This window comes from Macaca mulatta, chromosome 7 (genome assembly GCF_049350105.2).
Source record: "Macaca mulatta isolate MMU2019108-1 chromosome 7, T2T-MMU8v2.0, whole genome shotgun sequence".
Taxonomy (NCBI): Eukaryota; Metazoa; Chordata; class Mammalia; order Primates; family Cercopithecidae; genus Macaca; species Macaca mulatta.
In genome coordinates, this window is record NC_133412.1 from 150,005,293 (window position 1) to 150,032,945 (window position 27,653).

The following is a 27,653-nucleotide window of genomic DNA, read 5'->3' on the forward strand; positions in this document are numbered from 1 at the left end:
CTGGACCTCTTCCCACACTTTCAGACAAGCCCTAACAGTTGAAACCAGACGCGCACAGGAAATATCTTTTAGATTTCACAGCATATTTCACCCATAACCCTTCCTGCCCTTGTCTCTGCTCTCCTTTCATTCAGTTTAAGGGTAAAACCCAGACCTGTGAGAGAGGAAAGTGTATTTCTTACTTTTCATCCCAGCCAGTCCCCACAAAATCGTGGCTAGAAGTGTAGCTTCGCACCACAAGACCTCCTTATTTTCAGTGGTGTGGTCATGACCAGGGGGAGGAGGAGGCATGGCAGTAGAAAAAGGAGAGGTGACCTGCTGGAATCCATAGACATCTGGGACTGTACACCAGTAAATACAGGCAGTTGTGTTATAGGCTCCTTTAAATCCAGCTAAAACATTACCCAAAAAAAGCACTTCAAAGTAACCAGAATTTGTGAATACCTTGCATTGCACACCCTTTCACAGAGGCAGTGTCGTAATTTTCATATTTAAGTCCAGCTAATATGATACCAAGTAAAGGGCCTCAGAGGCTTCAACAAGACAGGTTCATACACAGTGGGGCCCCTGGCCTACTCTTATACAAATGAGGGGCTGGGTAAGTAAGTGCTGGGGTGAGAATCTACGTAATGAGTCAGGTAGGCTCTTTGTGGACGCTGGCCATTTTCTTAGAAAGCAGAAGGAAATGTCATTGCAGACTCCTGGAGGATCAGAACCCAACCTGCTTGGGGGTGGAAGGGGTTACCTCATTTCCTGCTGTCCCATTCCTCAGGCTCACAGCACACACCTGCCTAATTTAGGCACATGACTAACTGCGTTAGACCTCTGGGTTCAGGTGGCCCTTCTCAGAGGCCTGACAATGAAGGGGTTGAAGCTCTACTGCCCCATTTGCCAGGAGCTAGCATTTAGACCACTACCGTGGAGGTAGTGACAGGAAGTGGTCATACCAAGAACCAAGCAGAATGGCCCAGAAGCAGGCTGCCTGTAACCCTTAGTGTCTGCCAGCGGGGTGAGGGGACCAGCTGTGGAGGCCTGGCAGAAGATGAGGAGAGGCCACGTCAGGTCAGCTGGCGGGTCACCTGAGCCCAGCCCAAATGACAATGTGCACACAGATATACAAACTGTTTCCAACCCTGAGCCTGAAAGGACTTGGTTGTTGGAAGCACAAAACCTCCAAGAATTTTAAGTGTAGGCTCTGCTGTCCTCTCCACAGCAAGCTGAGGCTTCAGGCCTTAAAGTCATAGGAACTGACTGGGGATGGGACAAAGTGCAGAGTTGCCTCCACAACCCATGAAGTCCACATTCTCTTGCTTCCAGCAGATCTGCACCCTCACCACCATGCCGCTGTCTGGCGGGCCCATACTTGGAACAGTCTTGTCTAGCACATCTGCTCAGGAGAGAGAGGAGAGGGGATGGACCGTGGACCGGAGTGATGGAAGCCCAGGGCTGCAGGGCAGCTCCCCCTGGTGGAACCCAGAGGTGGCTCCTCCCACTTCTGGGAGAAGAGAAGCCACACTGTGCATTATGCAGCCAATCAAAACACAGCCCTCTAACAGAGGGCAGAATGGGGTTACCAGAGGCTGGGAAAGGCAGGGGAGGAGAATGAAGAGCAGGTGGGTGGTACAAAAATATGGTGAGAAGGACTAAGTTCTAGTATTTGATAGTATAGTAGGGAGACTACAGTTAACAATTTATTGTATATTTCAAAATAGCTAGAAGAATTGGAATGTTCCCAGCACAAGGAAAAGATAAATGCTTGAGGTGATAAACGTCCTTAAATATCCTGACTGGTCATTACAGTTTGTATGCATATATCAAAGTATCACATGCAGCCCCAGAATATGTACAATTATCACACGTCAATTTTAAAAAGGAAAAACAAAACAACCAGAACATTGCTCTAGTTAGTAGCTACAGCAGGGCAGGAACTGGAGAGAAAAACAAAACAAAAAAAGCAGCAGCCTCCTCACTGGCCATTTCCCGTCTTGGTCTCCAGTAGAAAACTGCCTCTGAGCTCCCCAAGCCCAGGCCCCCACCACCAGCGTCTGCCTTCCAAGAAAACCTGCCTCGCCTGATCCTGGAAAGGCTTGTGAGAAATTTGGGGTGGTAAGAAATAAACCAAAGGAGAGTCTCCAATTCTATCTCTGGGATTTCTGTTCCTCAGATGTAAAGGTCGAATCTGAACACCACCTAAACCGCCACCACACAGTGCTACTGTCTTTGCTAGCTGAGGTGGAAGTGCTGTGTAAACTTAACAGAAGTGCCGTGCAGATGCTGACTGACTGAGGCAACTAGGAGGAACCCTCCCTGCCAGGAAGGGGTTTTTGGGGATATACCTCAAAGCTTAGGGCTTTCAAATACTTCCCAGTCAATGGGCCCAACTGTCCAGCCTGGCTGGGGTAACTATCTGCTCCCAACTCCTACCAGTAATTCTCTGGAATTCTTAGCACCCTTTTCTTGCCGAAGCCCAAAGAAAGCAATTTCAGATCTGAAAACTCTTCACAAGTAGAAGTGATTATTAACTTTAATTTCTATTTCACCAAGGAATGTGAACTGAAATACAGAGAGGTTAAGTAACTTACCTATAGTCACCAACCGAACAGGCCAAGAGGACAAATGATGTTCCTAATCCCTAGCTGAGTTTTCTTTTTTCTCTTTTTTTTTTTTTTTTTTTTTGAGATGGAGTTTCGCTCTTGTTGCCCAGGCTGGAGTGCAATGGCGCGATCTCGGCTCACCGCAACTTCCACCTCCCAGGTTTAAGTGATTTTCCTGCCTCAGCTTCCAAGTCGCTGGGATTACAGGCATGCACCATTATGCCCAGCTAATTTTGTGTTTTTAGTAGAGACGGGGTTTCTTCATGTTGGTCAGGCTGGTCTGGAACTCCTGAGCTCAGGTGATCCGCCCGCCTCAGCCTCCCAAAGTGCTGGGATTACAGGTGTGAGCCACCGCGCCCAGCTGCTGAATTTTCTTTTTACTAAATCAGTGAGTGGATTGCAACCCAGGTAGTGCAATGGAAGCAACCAAGTGGCTTTAAATCAATCAGATTCTCAGAGACTGATTCAGAGGCCTGGTGTGGGTTCTGGGAACCTGTTCAGGTAAGACAGAAAACCAGACCTGGCTTCAGGGCTCCCAGTGGACATGTGGGCTTGGCTGGTCTTACTGCATAGGGAGGCTGGAGGACAAAAGCACCAGTAGAGTCAGGCCTAGGAAGGAAGAGACATTTTTCCAGCGACAGATGGCCCACTGCTCAGCCCTGGCTCCAGAATGCAAAAGAGATCAGAAATAGATGCTCAGCAAGAGGCATGTGCCACCCGCATCATGTCTCATGCAGCTGCCATAGCTTTAACCAAGAAAACACACATCTTATCCCACTTTGCACAGACCCTCCTGAAGCGCAGTAGACACTAGAGGGAGGCATTGGGGGGAGCAGATGGAGGAAGAATGAAAAGCAGTCCAAAGAGTCATTCTCTCACTTGGCAAGGACAGAAGAAAGCTATACCCCAACAGTGTCAAGGCAGGCGGTTTCACTCAAGCCCTGTTCCTCCCAGGCCTCAGAGCAGTGGGAATTTACCTCAGCTAATAGAGGGAAACCTTACAACACATTTCTCAATCTAGATTTATGTCTTGAGACCCCACCCCAAAATCAAAAGCTCCTCAGTCTCTTCCTCTGCCCACCTCGTTCTTCAGGCCCTCTCTCAAGGACCTAATCCCTTCAGGATCCTAAAAAAATGACCAACAATGGGGGGAAAAAAAGGTAAACCTTTATTTGGAAAAAGAGTTTAATAACCATTTAAAACCCCATTTCATATTCAAAACAGAAACAAGTAAGAAAGCAAGGAAAAGATAAACTATCAAGCACCTGCCCTCTGCCCTCGCTAGCCATTTTAAAGCTGCATTTCCCAGCAGAAGAGAACAGTAACGGGCCCTAGTCCTAGGAACCCATAGGGCACTGGCTTGAGACCCTTTTAGGCAGTGTCCAGGGGACGGACAGACAGAATGAATGGTGGGGTGTAGACAGACCTGGGGCTCAGACAGGCACATGCCCAGTACCCAGGAAACAAAGTTTAAAAATATACACACATAGAAAAATAAATTCCCTAGAACATAGGCATGGAAAGCTTCTAACCATGAATGCAGCAGCACAATTCAAACTGGGTCTTTGGCTTTCAAAAAAAGGAAAGAACCTTAACCCCTGGCTCACTGTCCCAAACTCAAGTCTCTTGGCCACTGTCTTCAGTCCCACTCTGAAGGTCGAGTGAGGCAAAAGCACTCAAATCTACCAGGGCCAGCAGCCACTCTGACTTAGGGAGATGTGTGGAGGGGCTGGCCCAGGATCTCCCAAGGCCACACCCCAGCAATGAAAGATTAAGGCATGCAGGTGACACAGTGTGGACTAAGGAGTCCCCTGAATAAGCCAGGGCACCTCTGTGTGAGGGGAGGGAAAGCAGAGGCAACAAGCAGCTAAAGCCTTGCTGGACAGAGCCAATCTGCAAACACTGCCACTTCAAATTCTTGGACCAGTTTTGTCCAAGGCCACCTTTCTGCTGAGGCAGTTTGGACTGAGTTGAATACCAGGGTTTTCTAGAAAGGAAATGGAAGGGAAGCGGGAGACGGGAGGTAGCAGAAAGTAAAAAGTGGTGGGAGGAGAGGAACAGAAAATTGCTTCTTAGAAGTGGAGAGGAAAAGAGAATCAGTTTAGGTCTTGAGTCCCACCTGAGGCAGCTGCAGAGTCTACCTGCTCCTTCCCCTACTGGAACTCCTACCCTTGCCCCAGTTCTGCAGACTGCAGAGTCCAGTGAAACAAGAGTTTCCTGAAGACTCTTTCTCCTCCTCATCCTTAAATAGTTTTAAACCTCATACCACTACCCTAGCCCAATGAACTCCACATAAGGGTTCAAACTTCCACCTCCCTCAGGGAAGCCTGGGGAAAGGGATGGGCCCTTGAGAAATTACACCAGGTCTGTAGGGAGCTCTGGGTTGGAGGCACAGAGCCCGCTGGGACAAGTAGCGCATCCCCCAAAATTTGCCACTCCAGGATGTGGGCCCCATTTGTTCCCAGAGCCCAGATGCCGGGCCTGCCCTGGTTGGCAGGATGAATGCCTAATGAAACACAGAGGCTAAAAGGAGAGATGGGGCCATGCCCTGCTGCTGCCTAGTCATACACAGGTACTTGGGAAGACTCTGAACCTGCTCCTAGGCCTACAGCCCCAATGTGAAAAGTGGACTGGTCAGAGGCAGGCATGGCTGTGCAGAACAGTCTCACCCCAAGAGGACACATACATGATATGCATATCTCACATGTGCATGCCTGGCAAGAGGGCTGGGCCCAGAGGTCCTGAAGGCAGGGAAAAGGTCAGGTCAGAAGGTACACCAAGAAACAGCCTGAAAGCAAATAACCAATGAAATCAATAACTCCCACAACCCTGGTAATTAAAAATCAAGGGGGAGCTCTGGATACATGGAAGGAAGGGGGAGCCCCCCTTCTGCCTCTCCCAAGGCCACTGAGTGTGTGGCACAGGATTAGGAAGAGGTTGGGGTGAGGCAAGGACCACAGGCAGAGAACGCGGCCAGGCCTGGAGAAAATCTAACCATGGGAAAAAGGGAACAAGGAGGGGGAAGGGAGGGGATGTAAGTTTCTTGGATCTAAGTTTCCAGAAGCATGGGATTTTTCCACAGTCTCTGATCCAGTGAGCTCTTCTGAAAGAGAAGCTCTCTTCCCCTGGGAGCCCCGTCATGGAGCGGTGACTTCCATCCCGAAGCTGGCTAGCAGGCAGAGGTGGTCTGAAGAGCAGAAGGGGTTGGGTAAGCCATTGGCAGCCCAGAGAATCTCTTCAGAGAGAAGGGAGAGACGACCCAGGAGCTTGAGAGTTCCATCTCGATACAGCCTGTGATCTGGAGCACAAAGCAAAAGCCAATGGGTAAAAGCAGCCACAGCCACGCTGCATGGGCAGGCAGTGGCAGAGCCCTCTGGGAACTATGCCTTCTGCAGGCTGCATCCCCTTGGCTGCCCACCGCCCCTCACCTCCTCTTGCAGCATCTGGCTGAGGAGGCCTCATTTTCTCAGAGATACTCCATAATATCATCAACGAATATAGACAGGTGAGTTCTGGGGGACTGGGGCAAGCTGGAAAGCCCACCATTACAAGATCTTTTGATTTTCCAAGAGAAGCTAGAGATCCAGGTTTTCTATATAAAATCTGATTTTTTTTTTTTTTTTTTAGATGGAGTCTCACTCCGTTGCCCAGGCTGAAGTGCAGTGGCGGAATCTCAGCTCACTGCAACCTCCGACCCCCGGGTTCAAGCGATTCTCCTGCCTCAGCTTCCTGAGTAGCTGGGATTACAGGTGCCTGCCGCCATGCCTAGCTAATTTTTGTATTTTTAGTAGAGATGGGGTTTCACCATCTTGGCCAGGCTGGTCTTGAACTCCTGACCTCGTGATCTACCCACCTCGGCCTCCCAAAGTGCTGGGATTACAGGTGTGAGCCACTGCGCCCAGCCCATAAAATCTGAATTTTAAACATAAGCCATCAATTCAAATACTTTAAAAAAAATTTTTTTTTTTTTCTTTTTTTGGTGACAGAGTCTTGCTCTGTCGCCCAGGCTGGAGTACAGTGGTACAATCTCCCATGTTCAAGTGATTCTCCTGCCTCAACCTCCTGAGTAGCTGGAATTATAGGCACCTGCCACCATGCCTGGCTAATTTTTTTTTTTTGAGACAGAGTTTTATGCTTGTTGCCCAGGCTGGAGTGCAGTGGCGCGATCTTGGCTGACTGTAACCTCCGCCTCCCGATTTCAAGCGATTCTCCTGCCTCGCTTCCCAAGTAGCTGGGATTACAGGCATCACCACCACATCTGGCTAATTTTTTGTATTTTTAGTAGAGACAGGGTTTCATCATGTGGCTAGGCTGGTCTCACTCCTAACCTCAAGTGATCCACCCACCTTGGCCTCCCAAAGTGCTGGGATTACTGGTGTGAACCAGTAATACACGTGCCTGGCCATAACAGTAATACACATGCCTGGCGAAAAAGAAACATTCTTTACACAATACAGGCATGGGGCTGGGAGACTGCTATACTGTGCCTACTGGTATGGGGAGAGGAGACAGAAAATAAGTTCTCTAACCTAACCAAGTCCCCCACTCAGTGGCTGTCATTAAACAAATTCAACCACTTCCTAGATCTCTATTTTTACCTCTAAAATGGGGATTGGAGTGATTGTCCTACCCTCCTCTCTTTAATGCTGCAAGAGTAAAAAGAGACAAGGCAGGCAAGTGGCCTATGGGGAGAATGATAAGGATGACCTGCGCAAGGGAGGTATGAAATCTGCTCCTTTACTGGTTAAATCCCAGCAGCCCAAGACATGCTACCAAATGCCTGACCTACCATTAGCTGTTCCCAGGGACCTAGGGGTGGAGGAACCCAGGATACATCAGGCTTACCAGTTCTGTTCCCATTTTCGCAGGACTCAGCTGAGAAGAAGATGTAATCTACTGTCATTCCAAGACCCAATGGCATTGTAGTGACCTCTGGGCGGCCACGCTGGGGCAGGAAGTGGGTATATACTGAGGTCAGGTGGAGGCAGTGCTGGATGGTACCTACAGTCCTACAGGGATGAAGGGGGAAATATTAGTCAACAAAAATTACTAAATTTTCCCTAGGTCACTTTTTCTGTGGGTTTTATGAAGATTTTTTTTAAAAGGATGATCTCAAATGACTCAATCTCAGCCAATTCCTTCCCATGCTAACAAGGGGCTGGCAGTCTTAGCTAAAATTAGCCTAGAAACACACATTTGTACTGAAACTCCCTGACACGCCTTATCCCCCACTATCTGCTTGTTACCTGGTAAAGTATACCCAATGTACCCAGGCCTCTTTTGTGAGGCTTTACCCTCTGAGGAAAGAGTACATAGCCTTTTCACCTGCAGGAACATGGGTGGGTCACCTCTGGCTTCTGCATACCTACATAACCCTCTATAAGCTTAGCAGATATTAGGGGAAAAAGAGCTTATCAAAAAGTGCTCCCCCAAGTCAGCCTCAGGACAACCAGTGGGAATCTCTCTCTTACACCTAGGCTAGGGCTGGATTGAAAACAGAAGAGAACTGGAGAAGGTTACCTGGAGGAGGCAGGCTCAAGCTCCGATGTGTCTTCCTCAAAGACAGACTCAGCCCAACCTGCAGGTCGCTCTGCAGAGGACCAGAGAGAAAAAGGTTTTCTCATCCACAGACAGTGAAACAGGGTCAGAACCTTTCACCCTAAAATCCCTCTGATACTTGACTGGACTGCTTCAGAAGGATCCAGGAGGAGAAAGGGAAGAGAAACAGTGAGGAGGAGAAGATGACTATAAACCAAAGTCAAAAACCTCAGAAAGCAGATGTAGGGCGTCTAACACAGCATTATCTTCTGTGGCTCCTCACCTTTGTTTTTCTTTGATTAAAAAAAAAAATAATAAGCCATATAGTCACATGGTACAAAATCAAAATGTAGCAAAAAATATCAGTGAAGTTTCCCTCTCATTTGCCCTCCTCTGCCACTCAATTCTCTTCTCCAGAAGCCACCAATGTTACCAAATTCCTGGTATATTCCTTCAAAGACTTTCTATTACATACCATCCACTGTGTGTGTCTATGTATGTATGCATACATGTATATATACATACACATTACATATATGTATACATCTATAAGCACACACACATACATATTATACATACGAATGTTAAAAAAGGAAGATACAAATTACCAGTATCAGGAAAGAAAGAAGGGACATTAGTACAGATCCTACTAACATTAGCAGGATAACAAGGATCAGCAACAACACTGACAAGCCCTCAGCTAGACCAAGAAAACAGAATACTCAAATTACTAAAATCAGAAATGAAAGAGGGGCCATCACCAGCCATTTAGAAATAAAAAATAACTATAAGTGAATGCTATAAATAACTAGATACCAACAAATTGGATAACTCATATAAAATTGAAAAATTCCTAGAAAGACACAAACTATGCAAAATAACTCAAGAAAAAACAGAAAATCTGAATACGCCTATAACAAATAAAGAGACTGAATCTGTAATTTTAAAACATCCCACAAAGAAAACACCAGGCTCAATGGCTTCACTGTAGAATTCCAGCACACATTTCAAGAGGAATTCATACAAATCCTTCACAAACACTTCCAAAAAAAAAAAGAGGAGACACTTAACTCATGAGGCATTACTCTGACACCAAAACTAGATAAAATGTCACAACAAAAACTATAGACCAATATCCCTTATGAATACAGATGTAAAATTCCTCAATAAAATATCAGCAAACCAAATCCAGCAAAATATAAAATGATTATAGACTATGAACAAATAAGATTTATCCTAGGAATGTCAGCATGGTTTAACATCTGAAAATCATAGAATGTGATACGTCACAATAGAACACTTAAGTTTGAAAAAAAAAAAAGCCACATGATTATCTGGACAGAGGAAAAACATTTGACAAAATCCAACACCCTTTCATGAGTTAAAAACACTCAAAAAACTAGGAATAGAAGAAAACTTTCTCAATCTGATAAAGAGAATCTATAAAAAACTCACAGCTAATATCATACTTAATGATGAAAGACTGAAAGCTTTACCCTTAAGATCAGAAACAAAAGGGTGTCTGTTCTCACCAGTTCTATTTGACACTGTACCAAAAGTTTTAGTCAGAGTATTTACGACAGAAAAAGAAATAAAAGGTATCCAGATTGGAGTAGAAGGAATACTATTTCTATTTGCAAGATGACATGATCTTATATAGAGAAAATCCTAAGAAATCCACTAAGAAACTATTAGAACTAATAAATGAGTTCAGCAAGATTGCAGGTACAAGATCAATACACAAAATACTTCTATACAGTAGCAATCAACAATCCAAATATGAAATAAAGAAAACAATTCCATCTACAATAGCATCAAAAAATGAAATGATTAGGAAAAATTTAATAAAAATAGTGTAGGAACACTAAAAATTACAAAACTTGGAAAGAAATTAAAGATCTAAATAAGGAAAACCAGCCCATGTTCATTGGCCATAAGACAATATTGTTTAAATGGCAATAGTTCCCTAGGCAACAGACTGAGTCCCTGTCACAGAAAGGAAAGAAAGGAAAGGGGAGAGAAGAAAAAGGAGAGGAGGGGAGAGGGGAAAAAAGGAAAGAGGAGAGGGGAGGAGAAGGAAGAGGGGAGGGGAAGGAAGAAGAGGGAGGAAAGGGGAGAGGAGGAGAAAAAGGAGGAATAAAAAGGAAAGGAAAGGAAAGATTTGTAGATGCCTATCAAAATCCCAACTGGTTGGTTTTTTGTTTTTTTTTTTTTTTTTTTTTTTTTTTTTTGCAGAAATGGATATGATGATCCTAAATTTCATGTGGAAATGCAAGAGACCCAGAAGAGACAAAAATCATCTTAAAAACAACAAAGTCAGAGAACTTACTCATCCTTATTTCAAAAGTACAGTAATCTACCTTATCCATGGGGGATACATACCCAGACCCCCAGCAGATGCCTGAAACAATGGACAGTACCAAACCCTAAATATACTGTTTTTTCCTAAACATACCTATAATAAAGCTGACTTTATAAATTATGTACAGTAAAAGATTAACGATAACTAATAATAAAATAGAACAATTATAACAATATATTGTAATAAGGTATGTGAATGTGGTCTCTCTCTCCCTCAGAGTATCTTAATGTTTTTGAACCTCAGTTGACCATGAGTAACTGAAACCAAGGAAGGCAAAATCACTGAGAAGGTGGACTACTATATACAAAACTATTGTAACCAAGACAGTGTGGTTCTGGCATAAGGACAGACACAGACAGGAAGGGAACAGAACTGAGAGTCCAGAAAAACATACATCTATGGTCAATTGATTTTTGACAAGGGGAGAAGTGAATGGAAAGTGACTCATGGGTGTAAGGTTTCCTTTGTGGGTGATGAAAATGTTCTGAAATTAGATCATGGTGATGGTCGCACAACCCTGAATATACTAAAAGCCAATTAATTACACACTTAAAATGGGAGGATTTTATGACATGTGAATTTCATCTCAGTAAAACTGTTCAAAAAAAGGATATGGGAATGTTATGAACAACTTCATGCCAATATATTTGATAGTTTAGATGAAATGAAATACCCACTTAGGCCAGGCGCGGTGGCTCACGCCTGTAATCCCAGAACTTTGGGAGGCTGGGGCAGGCAGATCACGAGGTCAGGAGATTGAGACCATCCTGGCTAAAACGGTGAAACCCCGTCTCTACTAAAAATACAAACAATTAGCCGGGCGTGGTGGTGGGTGCCTGTAACCCCAGCTACTCCGGAGTTGAGGCAGAAGAATCACTTGAACATCGGAGGCAGAGATTGCAGTGAGCCGAGATCGTGCCACTGCACTCCAGCGTGAGCAACAGAGCGAGACTCCATCTCAAAAAAAAAAAAAAAAGAAGAAAGAAATTCCCCTTTATATGCCTTATATTCTTCCTGTTAGATTTCTATATTTTTTCTTTTTGTTGTTCTTACACAGTGTATGTTTTTCATTATATCTTTTAATAAACATGTATCTTTATAAAGGAACACTACTAAGTTCTGCACATTAATTGTGTACCTAGTTTACCTTCCAGAATTATCTCAATGCTTAATGCTGTTTTAGTTTATTCTCTTGGATTACCAGTTTTAAAACAATATCATCAGCAAGTAATAATTTACCCCCTCCTTTCCACTTTTATGCTTCTATTTTGCTATATTTCTATTTTGTACTTCTAATTCTGTTGGCTGGTATCTCCAAACACAGTTAAATCATGATAGTCTTGTCCTTGTCTTGTTCCTAACTTTAACAGGAAAGCTATTAGAGTTTTTTTCTTTAATCAAGATGCTGTTTGGAGTTGAAATAAATATATTTCAATGGTGTAAGAAATTATCCATTTTTTTCTTAAGAGGGTTCATTTTAAAAGAATCTAGAATAGATGTTGAAGGTTAACAGATGTCTCTTCAACATCTATACAGAGAATGGCACAGGTTTCATATATTTTAGATTTCACACATATATAAAATTATGTTAATAGATATCTCAATATTGAACTATCCCTATATTTCTAATAAACTCCAGTTGGTCATGGTATATTACTCTTTCAATGTGCTGCTAGATTTTGTTTCCTGATCTTCCATTTAAATTTTTTTGCATCAATATTCATAGGTGGAGAACATTAGAGTCTGTAGTTTTCTCTTTCTGCGTATTTGTCAGGTGTCGGTGTCAATATTATTTCATAAAAATAACCTGGCCCCTTTCTCTGTCTGTACTTTGTAACAATTTAAATAATGGAAATATATGTTTTGAAAGGTTTGAGGACATTCCCTATCAATCTGAGCCTGGTGTTTCTGAGGGACTGTATCTCTGAGAACTTTTCCTATTATTTTTCACCCCATGGTCATTAATCTATTTAGACAATCTCCATGGGAATCAGTTTTAGTAAATTACATTTATATGCCAACCAAATTTTCCATTTCTTTTGCACTTAGTGGAGCAAAAACAACAACAAAAACCCTTGTGATTCTTGATTCCTCTGCATCTGGATGCTTGTTACTGCTCCTCTTTTCCCCCTTACATAGGTTAGCTAATAAGCTTTTTTAATTGACAGCTGTTTTTCATCCAAGCAACCAACTCTTAAGGGTTTATGAGTTCTTCCATTTTTCTGTTTTTAAAATTATTTCCATTTGAATCTTCTTTCCTTCTGCTTTCGGTTTCTTTCTTTTTTCTAATTTCTTGAACTGGGTGCCTTAATTCACTTTCATCCCTTCATATCTATTAATATCATTCTGATTCTAAATATTCTATGTAATTCTATGAATTTTTCCCTGAACACCATTTTAGCTATATCTAACAAATATAATGGTATTTTCATTATTGTTATTTTCCAGATATTCTGCAATTTCAGTTTAAATTTTCCTCTTTGATCAAAAAGTTTTTTAAATGTCCAGTTCACAGTATTTTTTTCTTTTTCTTTTTCTTTTTTTTTTTTTTTTTTTTGAGCTAGGGTCTCGCCCTGTCACTCAGGCAGAGGTGTGATCACAGCTCACTGCAGCCTTGACCTTCCGGGCTCAAGCCATCCTTTCACCTTAGCCTCTGGGTGGCTGGGAGTATAGGCACATGCCACCATGCCTGGCTAATTTTTCTATTTTTTGCAGAGACAGGGTTTTGCCACATTGCACAGGCTTATTTCGAACTCCAGGACTCAAGAGAATCACTTGCTTCAGCCAGCCTCCCAAAGTTCTGGATTACAGGCGTCAGCCACTGTGCCCAGCCTCTTTTTCAATTTTAACTTACATGTTTATTGCATGTGCTTTATGATCTAATATATGATCAATTCCTAAGAATTTCCTATGAATTCTTAGAAAGAAAATGTCCTCTCTGCTGTCAATGTTCGGTGTTTGATATATATGAATCAGATTTATCATCCGACATGTTACTTAGTTATTCTATATTCTTAGTCATCTTTTATCTACCTGATCTACTGCAGACTCAGAAAGATCAATTAAAGCCTTCTACCTTTAGTTATTGTCCATTACTCCATGTTACAGCCTATGGTTTCACTTTGTGATTGTTGATGCAATGTTATTTGGAGCATAAACATTTTTAACACTAGTATCTTTGAGTTACATCCTTTATAATTACAATATGCCACACACACACACACACACACACACACAAAGTCACAGTGACCTGCAGGATCTTAAACATGATTTCCCTAGACACCATGTTTACCATGCAGCACTGTGAACAAACAGTACTGCTCTGGCAGTTATACAGGACTTAAGGCTTCCATCTACTCTGCTCTAGGTCACGTGAGCTGCTACCTCTACATGAGCTCCAGCCTCTTCCTGGGCCCATTCAGCAACAGTAGCAGCCAAACACATGCAAGTTCCTCTACAAGTACTTGGGAAGAGGATCCTCAGTTGTATCACACAACAGCCAGTAGAGAAGCTGGATTTAGGACTTTCCCGCTCTTTTATGTTAGCTGTAGGCTTGTTAAAAAACAAACAAGCTAAAATTAACTTTTCTGCTTAGAAAACTGACCAGACAGGCCAGACACAGTGGCTCACACCTGTAATCCTAGCACTTTGGGAGGCTCAGGCGGGGGGATCCCTTGAGGCCAGGATTCAAGACCAGCTTGGCCAACATGGTGAAACCCTATCTCTACTAAGACTACAAAAAGTTAGCTGGGCATGGTGGCACGCACCTGCAATCCCAGCTACTTGGGAGGCTGAGGCAGGAGAATCATTTGAGCCCAGGAGACAGAGGTTGCAGTGAGCAACAGAGTGAGACTCTGGGCACTCCAGCCTGGGCAACAGAGTGAGACCCTGTCTCAAAAAAGAAAAGAAAAGAAAAAGAAAACTGACCAGATAGCCTTAGCCTTTGCTGTGTGACTATGTGACCTTCTGGTCAGTTTGTTAACTAGGAGTTTATAAAAATCACCCATTAGCAATTGCCTTTTCTGTAATGTGCTAAATTGTGCACATGGTTTGCTCTTACTTGTTAAAAGACTTAAAGCTCCAAGATTCAGTGTAATGGGCCAGTGCCTAAGAGAAAGAAAACACAGTAATTCCTTTTAATGTCTGCTATGGTCTAAATGTTTGTGTCCCCACAACCAAATTCATATGTTGAAATCCTAACCCCCACAGTGATGACAGCAGGAGGTGGCACTTGGCACCTTGGGAGGTGATTAGGTCATGAGTGTGGGGTCCTCACGGATAGGATTAGTGATCTTATAAAAGATGCCCAAAAGAGACCCCTTTCCTCTTCCTCTTCCACCATTGAGAAGATGATGCTCATGAATCAGGAAGCAGGCCCTCACCAGACACCAAATTTGCCAGTGCCCTTTTTTTTTTTTTAAAGACAGGGTCTCTGTTGCCGAGGCGGGAGTGCAGTGGGGCAATCATAGCTCACTGTAACTTCAAACTTCTGGGCTCAAGTGATCCTCCCACCTCAGCCTCCTGAGTAGCTAAGGCTACAGTTGCATGCCATCATGCCCAACTCATCTTTTTGAATTTTCTGTAGAGACAGGGTCTTGCTATGTTGCTCAGACTGGTCTCAAACTCCTGGCCTCAAGTAATCCTTCCATCTCAGCCTCCCAAAGTGCTAGGATTACAGGTGTGAACCATTGTACCCAGCCTCTGCCAGTGCCTTGATCTTCAACTTCCCGGCCTCTAGAACCATGAGAAATAAATTTCTATTGTTTAAAAGCTACCCAGTTTATGGTATCTTGTTACAACAGCCCAAATGGACTAAGACAGTATCTTTAAGAACCATACTGGAAAAAAGAAATCATTCATAATAGAAATGTTAACAATGAGGGAGAACTTAAAAATTAAATACCCTTTTAACAAATTATTCCATTACAAAGGGAGTTGGGGGCTGGGCCTGGTGGCTCACACCTGTAATCCCAGCCCTTTGGGAGGCCAAGGTGGGTGGATCATTTAAGGCCAGGAGTTTAAGACCAGCCTGGCCAACGTGGTGAAACCCTGTTTCTACTAAAAATACAAAAACCATCTGGGCGTGGTGTCACATGCCTGTATATCCCAGTTACTCGGGAGGCTGAGGCACAAGAATTGCTTGAACCCAGGAGGCAAAGGTTGCGGTGAGCCAAGATTGTGTCATGGCACTCTAACCTGAGTGACAGAGTGAGACTCCGTCTCAAAAAAAAAAAACCAAAACAAACAAACAAACAAAAAAAAAACAAAGGGAGTTGGAAATAGTAAAAATCACAATGTATTTTATTATACACATTCATGGCGCAGAATGCTCCACTACAATGCCATGTCAGCTTATGGGAAAATCAAACCATCAAACCTAGCACTGAATCTTTCTTTGTACTCCAAGGCTCCCCATTCAAGCTAGTGTCACAGTTAAGTTGTCATGTTTTGAAATGCACGGTTGGGTTGGATGATTCTGGTATTGAACTGGAAATATTGTTAGCATATCTAAACAGAGCCTCTAGAAAAAATGAACTCACACACTAAGATCTCCTTGTACTCCATTCATGGCCCTTTTAAAATAAAGATAGTTGGCTGGGCATGGTGGCTCACTCCTATAATCCTAGCACTTTGAGAGGTCGAGTCGGGAGGAAGGCTTGAGCTCAAGAGTTCGGGACCAGACTTGGCAACATGGTGAAACCCCATGTCTACAAAAATTACAAAAATTAGCTTGGCATGGTATCATGTGCCTATAGTCCCAGCTACTCGGAAGGCTGAGGTGGGAGGATCACTCGAGCCTAGGAGATCAAGGCTACACAGTGAGCCGCGACTGTACCACTGCACTCCAGCCTGGGTGAAACAGTGAGACTCTGTCATGAAAAAAAAAAATTTAGATTTAGAGTCTTTAAAAGAGATTCATCAAGAGCCTGTTCAGCCCTGGGTAGGAGCATTGAACAAACAGAAGGGTACATTCAGAGTATGTGGAGAATGAGTGTGTTTACCCAAATCTAATCTCAATTTTCAAAATACTACTGCTATTTTGCACCTTTGGGGAACTGGCTATTTTGCCCCTATAGAATGAGTCTTTTCTACCTACAAAGTGGTTGTCAGTATATATTTTAAAGGTTCTTGGTTTAATTTTGTTACTATTTATTTTATGTTTCATTCAAGTACATCACTGATTTAAATAACCTATTCTTAATATGAAATTATCTAAGTGAGATCCTGTTACTGTTTTTGTAATCCTAAACCACTGAGCTCCTCTGCCTGAACCTGACTGACACAGAATTTACTTATCCCAGTTCCTGTACCTGCTGGTTCACTCAATACAGGGTGGCCATCATTGTTATTACTATTGCTATTGACAGAGCTGTAATAATACTTTCACTTTGCAATTAAAAATAAACTGGGCCACAGACATGTTTGTTGCTCTGTGAAAAACGCCAATTCAAATTAAACTCTTGCAAGAAAAAAATAAATTCAGTGTTAATCAGCAGTCCTTTTACTATAGTTTTCCCAGCCATTGCTTGGTTGCCTTCAGCTACTCCTCTAGTAGTTTCTTGAAGAAAGGTTGTTAGTTGAGTATAATATTCTTGAACTATATCTTCTTTCCTAGAAACCTTAATCCACTGTCTTCTGGAGTTGGATGTCAATATTAAGAAGTCTGAAGTCTTCCGGGTGCGCTGGCTCACATCTGTAATCCTAGCACTTTGGGAGGCTGAGGTGGGCAGATCACCTGAGGTCAGGTGTTTGAGACCAGCCTGGCCAACATGGTGAAACCCCATCTCTACTAAAAATACAAAAAAATTAGCCATGCATGGTGGTGCATGCCCAGAGTCCCAGCTATTGGGGAGGCTGAGGCAGGAGAATTACTCGAACCCAGGAGGCAGAGGTTGCAGCGAGCCAAGATAGCACCTCTGCACTCCAGTCTGGATGACAAAGCAAGACTCTGTCTCAAAAAAAAAAAAAAAAGAAAAAGAAAAAAAAATGGTCTGAGGTCAACCTCATTACTGCTAGACTTCAAAGTAGCTCAATCTTTTAACTGCCCAAAAGACTCTTTCATCTTTGACTTCTAGGAACCTCACTAGAATGTCTTAGTATTAATTCTCCTACATCTTTTTTTTTTTTTTTTGCCCAAAAGACTCTTTCATCTTTGACTTCCAAGAACCTCACTAGAATGTCTTAGTATTAATTCTCCTACATCTTTAGTCTCACTGTCACCCAAGCTGGAGTGCGGTGATACGGACATGGCTCACTGCAGCCTTGACCTCCTGGGCTCAAGCAATCCTCTTGCCTCAGCTTCCTGTGTAGCCAGGACCACAGGCACGCGTCACCATGCCTGGCTAATTTTTTGATTTTTTGTAGAGACGGTATCTCACTTTGTTGCCCAGGCTGGTCTCAAACTCCTGGGCTCAAGCAATCCTTCTGTCTTGGTCTCCCAAAATGCTGAGATTATAGGTGTGTGCCAGGGTGCCTGGCTCCTGTATCATTTTTTACTGGGACACATGTCTTCTCAATCTGAAAATTCACATCTTTTCACTTTGGAAAAATCTTTCTTGAATAATTATCTTTAAATATTTTTTCTGTGTTATTATATTATAGGCTTTCTTCTTTGGGAACTCCAATTATGTATAAGTTAAATCTCCTTTATCTTTCACTACTGTCATTTTCTCTCTAATCCTTTCTAACCTTTTACTTCTCATTTTGTTTGTTTTGTTTGGATTTCCGGGCCTGTCTCTTACCTTGTTTTCAACAGTATCTATTCCTACTTGTGCTGCATACAATTTTGTCTTTATTTTTTGTAATATTTTTATGTTTTATTCCACTTCTTTTCTGAGCTCTGCAGCTTACATTGCATCTTCTGATGTTTTGCCACATGCCTGAACTTACTTTATAGGCAGTTATTTTTGTGCTCTTTCTTTCATAAAGACAATTTCTTGACCGGGCGCAGTGGCTCACGCCTGTAATCCTAGCACTTTGGGAGGCCAAGGCAGGCAGACTGCCTGAGGTCAGGAGTTCGAGACCAGCCTGGGCAACATGGTGAAACCCCCCCATCTCTACTACAATAAAAAAAAAAAAATAGACAGGCATGGCAGCGTGCGCCTGTAATCCCAGCTACTCCGGAGGCTGAAGCAAGAGAATTACTTGAACCCAGGAGGCGGAGGTTGCAGTGAGTCAAGATGGTGCCACTGCACTCCAGCCTGGTGACAGAGTGAGACTCCGTCATAAAAAAAAAAAAAATTAAATTAAATTAAAATAAAGACAATTTCTTTATTCATGAGAAAGTCATCATAATTTCTATAAGCTCCATGGCAATTATTTTTATCTTTGAAGTTAAACATTCTTTATCTGCCTTTTGTTTTTCTGTTCCTTTTTTCTTGTAGTATTTTAGTACAGATTCCATGCTCTTCCTTTTTGACAACCCAGCTTTGAATTAGTTGAGGTTTTTCTCCACCAGTTATTTGTGCAAAGTTTATATAAGGGAAGGACTGGGTATTTCAAGTAACAGGAATTTTCTTTTTGACACAGGGTTATGTAGGCATCCTTTTAATCTTTCTCTCCCAAGCCAAAAGAGATACGCAGCTCTACAAGTATCTTATCTACCCTCTCTACCACTTGACCAGATTGCTTAACGGAAATATGGCTTGATCCTTGATCAGTCCTTCCTCCACTGCCTCATATGATCAAAATTGGTCCAGAGACTCTCCTATCGTGACCTGTGCTTTCTATTCTTGTTGGAAAAAAAAAAGGGATTTCGGTTTTATGCTCCAGATGGAAAAAAGTACTCAGCTAGTTCTTTCTGAGATCCACATATCCCCCAGATAAGTCTCTCTATACTTTCTCTAGCACCCCTGCACGATCTCCAGTGCTTCTTGCAGGCATTCCTTCTGTGTTGTGGTTCTTGGTGTCAGGTATCTTCAAATCTCCCAGTTTTGTCTACAATGGAGTTTACATTTCTTTTTTCCATTCTCCTTGTTGCTTTGAAGTGGTTTCAGAGACAAGAAGGGGAGAATGTCAAGTATACGCTGCTACATTCAATCTGAAATTTCTCAGTAGGATCAACTTTTATTAAAACCAGAACCACTGTCACCTTATGATTTTCAAAGCCCCATCGTGTATAACTTCTCCCCTATATATGCTGTACACATGCTAGTCATTAACAACTTAAGTCTAAAAAGGTTAAGTGGCTTACCCAAGCTCTCAAAGCTAGTTAGAACTCAGGTGTCTTGATTCCTGGTCTGGTGCTCTTATCACACTGCACATCCATGCAATGGCCACTGAACTCAACTGAGCTTCCAAGTATACGTATTACCAGAAGCTAATCTCTAAGAACTACACTTAGAAAAGAGCAGGAAACCACATAACTGACAAACATCAGGAGTGAAGAAGAAAGAAGACCAAGAAACTGGGATTAGTTTCCATTACCTGGCTTAGTATCTGTCACCCCTTCCATGAGGACCAATCCTACTGGTCGCTGACAAGCGATGCCGCAGAAGCGGAAACGTAGCAGGAAGTCTCGACCATACTTGCGTCTCTCTGTAAACCAGGAAAAGCCATATAGTGAAAGAAGATGAAGCAACATGCTGAGACCTCCTTAGTACCAAGCAACTTCCAGCATAGATCCACAGAGGAAGGATTCAGAAGACAAGGAGATTTTCCAATGGCTGTGATTTAAAGTTGTCCATTTTATTGGATGGCCATTGGGAGGACAGTGAGAAAACAGAAGAATATGCTAAGAGAAATGAGGGATTACACTTTTTCTTGTCATTGAGACACCAGCTTTCTCCCAAAATGGACACGAAGACACAGCCAACCAAGAATGTGACGTGTGCTCACCTGATCTCTTGGGGTGACAGGAGGAGACATACTGACAGCAATCAGTGATGCCCAGGGAGCTGGGCCACAGGGGGGCCTGCAGCTTCCTCTGGTAAAGCTGATGAGAGAAGTCTTCCTGTCCAGATACCTGCAAGGAAAGAGCAGGGTGGGAATAAGGAAACCAAGATAGAAAAAGGAAATAACAGCCCATGTTTTGGGACATGTGGACAAATACAAACACACACAATCACACACTACATACATGGTATAAGCAAGCATGTAAGTCTCAGGGGCAGGTTAAAAATAAGGACCAAATTAAAACCATTACTTTTTCACTGGCAACACTGAAATGTCCATGAAACAGGAGGAGGATAAGAGACTGAATCAAGGGGAATTGAATAGTATGAACATGTGGTTCTCTAAATTTTACCTCCAAAAAATCAATACAATTCTCCTCCACAGGGAATATCAACTCTCAGGGGCTTTAAGTTGCAATGGTTAAAGGTTTATCCTCATCTTTGGATCTTCTGGATCAAGGTCTAATATCCTGAACCTATTACTGGGAAACCACAGGGTCAAACCAAATGGGAAAGCACCAAAGCACTTTACCGTATCTACGTCACCATCCTCGGTCAAAGCCAATGAGCAGCCTGGGAACGGACAAAACGTAGTAGGGGAAACATTCGGCAACATCAGTCATCTGCACATCTCCAACGTGTGTAGCAAGTCCCTTTATGCCATTTAACAACAACAAATATTTGAAAGCCAAAAGACACTAGCTAAGTGCTGGGGATAGAGTAGTGATAGACAGAATCCCCCAGCCCTATAAGGGCATAAATTTTCAATATGTCATCTGAAGTAAAACAGATCTGCAATTCAATGGCCACTTAATAGCTGTGTGACTTTGGGCAAGTTAGCTAACTCTCTTGGGTTCAATATCTCCTACTATAAAACGGGATAGGCCAGAAGCAGTGGCTCATGCCTGTAATCCCAGCACTTCAGGAGGCCAAGGTAGGTGGATCACCTGAGTTCAGGAGTTCAAGACCAGCCTGGCCAACATGGTAAAACCCCGTCTCTACTAAAAATACAAAAATTAGCCAAGCATGGTGGCACACTCCTGTAATCCCAGCTACTCAGGAGGCTGAGGCAGGAGAATCACATGAACCCAGGAGGCGGAGGTTGCAGTGAGCCAAGATCATGCCATTGCACTCCAGCCTGGGCAACAGAGCGAGACTCTGTCTCAAAATATAAATAAATAAAATAAAATGGGATAATAATACCATGTACAGTTAAGAATCTTAATATCACTACCAGTTACTGACTTTGAACCAGATACTGGAAAACACTTTACACGCATTATTTTATTTAATTCACCCAAAAAAACACCTCTGAGGCAGGTCCCATTATATCCCCCATTGTATAGACGAGGCAAATTGGGTTTAAGAAAGTTAAGTAATTTGCTCAAGGTGGCAGAGCAGGGATCTGAATTCAGGACTGTCTGGCTTCAAAGCAAGTGCTCTCATTCACTATGCCTAACAGTGCCTGTCATGTGGCAGGCAGTCAGTTCTTTTCCTCGTTCCCTGAGCTCCTTGATTACAGCTCCTTTAGGGCAAGATCATGCCTTTCTCTGCACACATCTGGCTCATTTACATAAAATCCCATGTGCGCAACAGTAATTCAATCATTTTGTGTCCTTCCACCATCGTGCCTTGCCAAAAGTTAGTCAATAAATTGAAACAGCAGGGGCAAAATAGAGGAACAAGGAGATTAAGTGACATAAAGAAATCAGCACAAGCTGATAAAACTATGAGGTGTCTGTCATCAACACTCAACAGTTAGAAGGAATGAGATCCATATGCAAATTGCTGAGTGGAAAAAAACAAGCTACAAATGAAACATATAGTAGTGTATCATGTTTATAAAACACACATGGCAGATTACATATTGGCTGTTATAAGCAATCACAGCACAGTATTTGAGGGTAAGAGCTCTGCAGCCAGACCACCTGGTTACAAATCCTGGCTCCACCACTAACTACCCACATAACCTATGGCAAATTACTTCACTTTTCTGGGCTTTAGTTTCCTCATTTATAAAATGAAAGCCATGATGGAAATTGTGAAAACTAATGAGTTAATGAGTATAAAGTGCTCAAAATAGCACATGGCACAGAGTTAAGTGCTTAACAAATGTAAACACCGATTACAATATCATAGGAACATAGATACCACTGTAAATGCAAAGAAAACAAGCTAAAAGACTACCACCAAACTTAGAACGGTCATTATGTGACTCTAAGAGAATAGAAAGGGAATGTGGGTAATAAAACAGGCCTGTGCCTTACTGTATAATGCTTAAGTTCCTCCAAGTACATAGTCACGTACTACTTGTGAATTAAAAATATTAATGATAAAAACTGAAAAAAATCCCAACATGCCAAAGTACTCAAGAATTCTTAACTTCCAGGCTTGGGTACAAGCTATTCAACATAACAAGAAAAAGGAGGAACAGGCCAGAGCAGGTGTACTGAGGTCCCTGCCACAGAAGCAGCACTGATGCTCACAGCTGAATCTCTCTCTAGACCATGTTCCCACCCCCACTGTGGCCTCTCCCATTTCACCTTCCAGGCTGGCATCCCATGGTACTGGAGCTCTCCATCCCTGATGAAGTTGTAGAGAGGTGAATCAGGGACAGAATTTAGGTCCCCGCACAAGATGATGGGGCAGTGGCTGCCATCTGACAATCTGGCCACCTTGTCCACTTCTGCCAGGAGAATGGCCATCTGGGCCAGCTTGACATCACCCCGGCGTGGGTTGTAAAGGATATGGGTATTTGCCACACACAGCGGGGCCACCGAGACTTGCCCCAGGCCTTCTGGGACAAGTGGTTGCAGTAGCAACACTAAGCCCACATTATCCCGATTAAGTAGCTCCAAGCCAGGCCGGAAGTACTCCACAGGGCTGGCACAAAGCAGGCGGAATCTGGTGGGCTTGTAGCAAACAGCACAGCCATCGGTTTTACACCCGGTCCTCCTCTTGTAGAAACAGGTAAAGCCTGCAAGGAAAACCCCACCAAGGAGATGGGTCAGAGTCCTTAAAGCCTGAATCCCTTCCAACCAGCACCAGCAGTCCCAGTGTGTGCCCCTGAGGCATTGTTCCTGCTACTCAGTAAAGAAGCCTTTGCCACTTCCTTGGTTCAGCAGGTTCCCCCTTACAGTTGTAACTAGGTGACTGAGGGGCTGGAAGGGCAAGGAGGGAAGGGTATGAAGCAATGTAACATGATAGAAAAGAGCCCAGAATCTAGAGTCAGACAAGCTGGATTCCTAGCTCCACATCTACTAGCTTTGTAGCTTTGTGATTCTGAGGAAGTCACACGAATTTTCAGAAATTCAGTTTTCTCATCTGTAAAATGGGAATAATAACAGTCTCACCACATTGGTTACTTCAAGGATCAAATAGCAATGTATGTCAGAATTGCTTTAAAACTGCAGAATTCTACTTTCTCAGGCACACATGGAAGAAGCTAGCTCACAGGTGCAACTGAGGGTTTACCAAGACAAAAGGGAAGGATGGGGTCTTCAGGAGAGTAGGCAAGGCTGTAGAAAGAAAAGCTGGCAAGCATCCCAGGCAGCTGCATTACCCATCATTCGCAGAGAGGGTTCCAGCTGCTCCCAGTAATGATCTTCCTGGACTTCCTGGAGACACAGGATCTGGGAAATTGACAAGAAACCCAATCACTCTGGAGTGCTGGAATGTGACCCCCACCCTCTAGGAGCAGGTCCTGAGGCCAGGTAGGAAGCTGCTGGGTCACAGTGAAACTTCCCAGTCACCAACAGCAAGAACAGGCCCAGACCTAAGCTGAAGAGATTAGACATGTGCACTGGATTTTCCTGCTCCTTGAATCCCTCAAGCCTCCCTTCCTGCATAAAGGTGCTGGAAAGTGCACACCTAGGGAGATTCTTCTCAGCATCTGCCAACAACTCACTGACACCAGGCAGGCAAACTCTAACCCTAGATAGGACTCCAATCATTTGAACAACTATGGGGTTGAACTCATCTTCTAAGAGCACTGGGAAACAGCCCAGGTCCAGCAACAATGCAAGATGGCAACTCCCCCCTCACTCACATCGGGGTCCCAGTGCTGGAATTCCTGCATGAGGTTCATGAAGCGATAGTTCCAATTGAGGATGTCCGGATGGCAATGTAGATAGAGCTCTGAGCTCTGCTGCATCAGGTCCTGAGCCAGGATGTTATAAGACATCAGAGTGAACTGGAACTGAGGGCCATCTCCTGGCTTCAGGCCCTGAGCATCTGGCTGGGTGGAGAAATCCTCCCATTCTCGCCACAAAATTTCTGAAAAGGGATTGGGAGAAGTATTCCATGGCAAGTACAAGTAATGCAGAGGCACCACCATCTCCTCAGGCACCATTACTCCTGACTCAGTAATATTATGCCTGAAGTTCCTTTTACCATCTGCCCTGTCACCCATCCCTCTCTGTGGGTAATTGAGCAGCACTCTATGGACATTCTTCAGATGACATGGTTAGCTCCACAAAACCAGAGATCTTGGCCTGCTTACCACTACATCACCAGTACCTAGCATCTAATAGATGCTCCATATATGCAAGCTGACAATCTCTCATTTTTGATAAATCCATATATCTCTGGAGAATCACTCAGATGAGTATGCTTAACAGTCACCTGAGGTTAAAGACATTTCTAGAGTTAACTGCAGCCCTAGGTGTTTTCTGATCCCTAAACCTGGAAGAGTCTGTAGGACTAGAAACCACAGTGTGTCCCCATCTCCCCTATGGCATGTGGCAGCATAGTGGATTTCAAATCTATTGATGCCTTTCTTCAAATTTTAATGGACTCTGAATATACAACACAAATAAAACTGAGGTGATTGTGACTGAGACAGAGAATAGAGGCCCTGAGACCTCTCCATCCCTACCCTCAGAAAGCCCTAGGGTTACCACCAGAGAAATGATATTGTGGAGAATCAGAACTAGAGTATGCTTTCAGTTCTTCCCCTACCTGGCTTTATGACTTTAGGCATGTTCTGCTACCTCTTTGCACTGTGATTATTTCACCTTTAAAACCATGGGGCTGGATGAGATGATCTGTAAGGCCCCTCTAGATCTTACACGCCAAGATTCTTAGAAAAATAGAATGCAGTGGCAGAGCTCCCTACCATAGAATCTTCTCTTTAGCAATGGCTCTGCCCACACCTGAGACACCCTGCTCCCTTGGCTCACTCAGTCAGTTGTCAGACTCACCATGATATGGTATTTCCATTGGGGGAGGCTGCAACTGCCCCATGCCCTCAAAGGGCCAGATGGGAGCCTCTTCCTGGGGCACAGGCTCAGGTGCTATGCTCCAGGCCAACACCGCCGGGTCCTCTTCCCACTGCTCTGTGGCCAGGGCACCCACTGGGAGGACAGCACAGTCTGCATACTGGGGGTCCGTCTGCATGGGGATAGCTGCCCACATAGGGCCCTCCACCTCCGGCAGTGGTTCCTCTCCTAGCATCTCAGGGAAAGGCTCATCCAGGTTCTCTGCTGCCCGAAGGTCACTCAGCTGCCTGCTGGACCACTTGTCCTCTGAAGCAGCATTCTCTTCTCCAGGATTATCCATCAGAAGTGCCAGGCTGCTCTGGGCTAGTCCTTTATCTACAAGGGGCCCCTCACTTGCAGTTGAGAGTACCTGGCTCGACCCTTCTTCTCGCCACTGCTGCAGCAGGCCCTCACATTCCTCCTGCTCAGGGCCCCGAGGGGCCATGGCAAAGTCACCTTCTACCTGGGAGGATGAGCTCTTTGCCAGAAGGACATTTTTTCGACATGTAAAGAAAGCATCTAGGAGGAAAGCCAAAATACCAGGTTATAAGACTGTCATCCAATCCACACTCTTCTCCCAGCTAAAACATAAGCCCAATAAAAGCAAGACCCATATCCACCTTGCTCATCGTACCATCACCAAGCCTGCCCACCTTAATGCCTGAACATCATCATCATAATCAGGGCAAAGTATTCACTATGTGCCAGGCACTGTTCTTTACAAGTGGTGACTAATTTATAAGGCAGGGATCTGATAAATATTCAGTGCATGAAAGAACAACTCTCTCACATAATCTAGAACACAGATGGGCACATATAACCACACTCCTTTTACATGACTTAGTTAAAACTATTAACAAACTCTTTGGTTCTAAGAACCACATTACATTAGAACCAGTACTTGACTGTGAATCAGAACTGTGGGTTATGATCTAGCCGCAAAATTAATAAAACTGACCTTGAACAATGCCCCTAGTCAGATGGAGTTACTCTTGACTGTAAAATGGGAACAAGAGGCCAGGCGTGGTGGCTCCCAGCATTTTGGGAGGCAGAGGCTGAGGCAGAGGCAGCAGGATCGCTTGAGGCCAGGAGTTACAGACCAGCCTGGGCAACATAACGAAACTTCATCTCTACAAAAAATTAAAAATTAGCCAAGTATGGTGGCATATGCACGTGGTCCTAGCTACTTGGGAGGCTGAAATGAGAGGACTGCTTGAGCCCAGGTCGAGGCTGCAGTGAACTATGACTGCCCTTCTGCACTCCAGCCTGGGAGACAAAGTGAGACCTCATTTCAAAAAAAAAAAAAAAATTTGAAAAAAAATTGGAAAAAAAAATTTAATTTAAAAAAATAGAGACAAGCAAAGTTTGAACTAGATAATCTCTAAGAGCTTTTCTAGTTGTATAAATTCCCTGATCTATGAATGTACTCCAAAAGAAAAAGTCCTAAAGTAGAGTCTCAAAAATCTATACAATTTACATCTCAGCAAAGGCCCTTAAGCCTCTTCTTAAAGCTACTTATTGTAATAAAATCTTCACAAACTTCATTATCTGCTTTCCCATTCCACAACACATCAGAGGCTATAAATTACAAGGTGCCAACAATTGACAGTAAGAGACAGCTGACATCTCTTTGCTACTGCAGCCACAAATCACAACCAACAGGCAAGAAAGAACATGGGAAAAACTCTAAGAAAACTCTGAGCATAGCATTTTGGTGAGAGCAAACAACTCCCACACTCACACACTCAGCCATTTATTTACAGCACAGGACAAGTGACATGTACAATGCTGGCCCTCAATCACTAGACTCATTTTACTGGCAATTTTTTTTTAAGGCAAGAAAACTTAAAAGTGGCTCAAATATTGAAAGACTGTTCAAATATGTTGTTTGGAGCCTATGTATATTTATGTCCTTCTAAACAATGGTTTTTAACCACGGTGATTTTGCCGTCAGAAGACATTTAGCAATGTTTATAGACACCGTGGTTGTCACAACTGCAGCAGTGCC

At 43.5% G+C, this 27,653-nt stretch overlaps 2 protein-coding genes across 17 annotated transcripts in view; both read right to left on the minus strand.

Annotated features, from left to right (window-relative positions):
• Nucleotides 1–3,739: 3,739 nt before the first annotated feature.
• ANGEL1 (angel homolog 1) overlaps nucleotides 3,740–27,653 on the minus strand; it is a 75,774-nt gene continuing 51,860 nt past the window's right edge. For 13 of the 16 annotated variants that reach the window (XM_028851711.2, XM_015144224.3, XM_077941548.1 and 10 more), the window contains 9 exons: nucleotides 25,589–26,164; nucleotides 24,436–24,662; nucleotides 23,950–24,019; nucleotides 22,931–23,364; nucleotides 20,332–20,458; nucleotides 19,921–20,031; nucleotides 8,115–8,184; nucleotides 7,440–7,603; nucleotides 3,740–5,892 (listed from right to left, as the gene is read on the minus strand). In XM_028851711.2, the coding sequence (XP_028707544.2) occupies nucleotides 5,732–5,892; nucleotides 7,440–7,603; nucleotides 8,115–8,184; nucleotides 19,921–20,031; nucleotides 20,332–20,458; nucleotides 22,931–23,364; nucleotides 23,950–24,019; nucleotides 24,436–24,662; nucleotides 25,589–26,164 (1,940 nt within the window). In that variant the 3' untranslated portion in view covers nucleotides 3,740–5,731. Of the gene's footprint in view, nucleotides 5,893–7,439; nucleotides 7,604–8,114; nucleotides 8,185–19,920; nucleotides 20,032–20,331; nucleotides 20,459–20,919; nucleotides 21,041–22,930; nucleotides 23,365–23,949; nucleotides 24,020–24,435; nucleotides 24,663–25,588; nucleotides 26,165–26,603; nucleotides 26,778–27,653 lie in introns of those variants that run through there. The other 3 variants (XR_013396470.1, XR_013396469.1, XM_015144226.3) reach the window with 3 other exon arrangements.
• Nucleotides 4,204–4,835, minus strand: LOC100423823 (uncharacterized). Its single transcript, XM_002805128.4, has one exon. The coding sequence runs from the start codon at nucleotides 4,833–4,835 to the stop codon at nucleotides 4,212–4,214; it is 624 nt and encodes a 207-aa protein (XP_002805174.1). The 3' UTR covers nucleotides 4,204–4,211.

Bases quoted from the DNA above. Each gene is read 5' to 3' on its own strand.
- LOC100423823 (XM_002805128.4), bottom strand. From the start codon at position 4,835: ATGAGGAGGAGAAAGAGTCTTCAGGAAACTCTTGTTTCACTGGACTCT.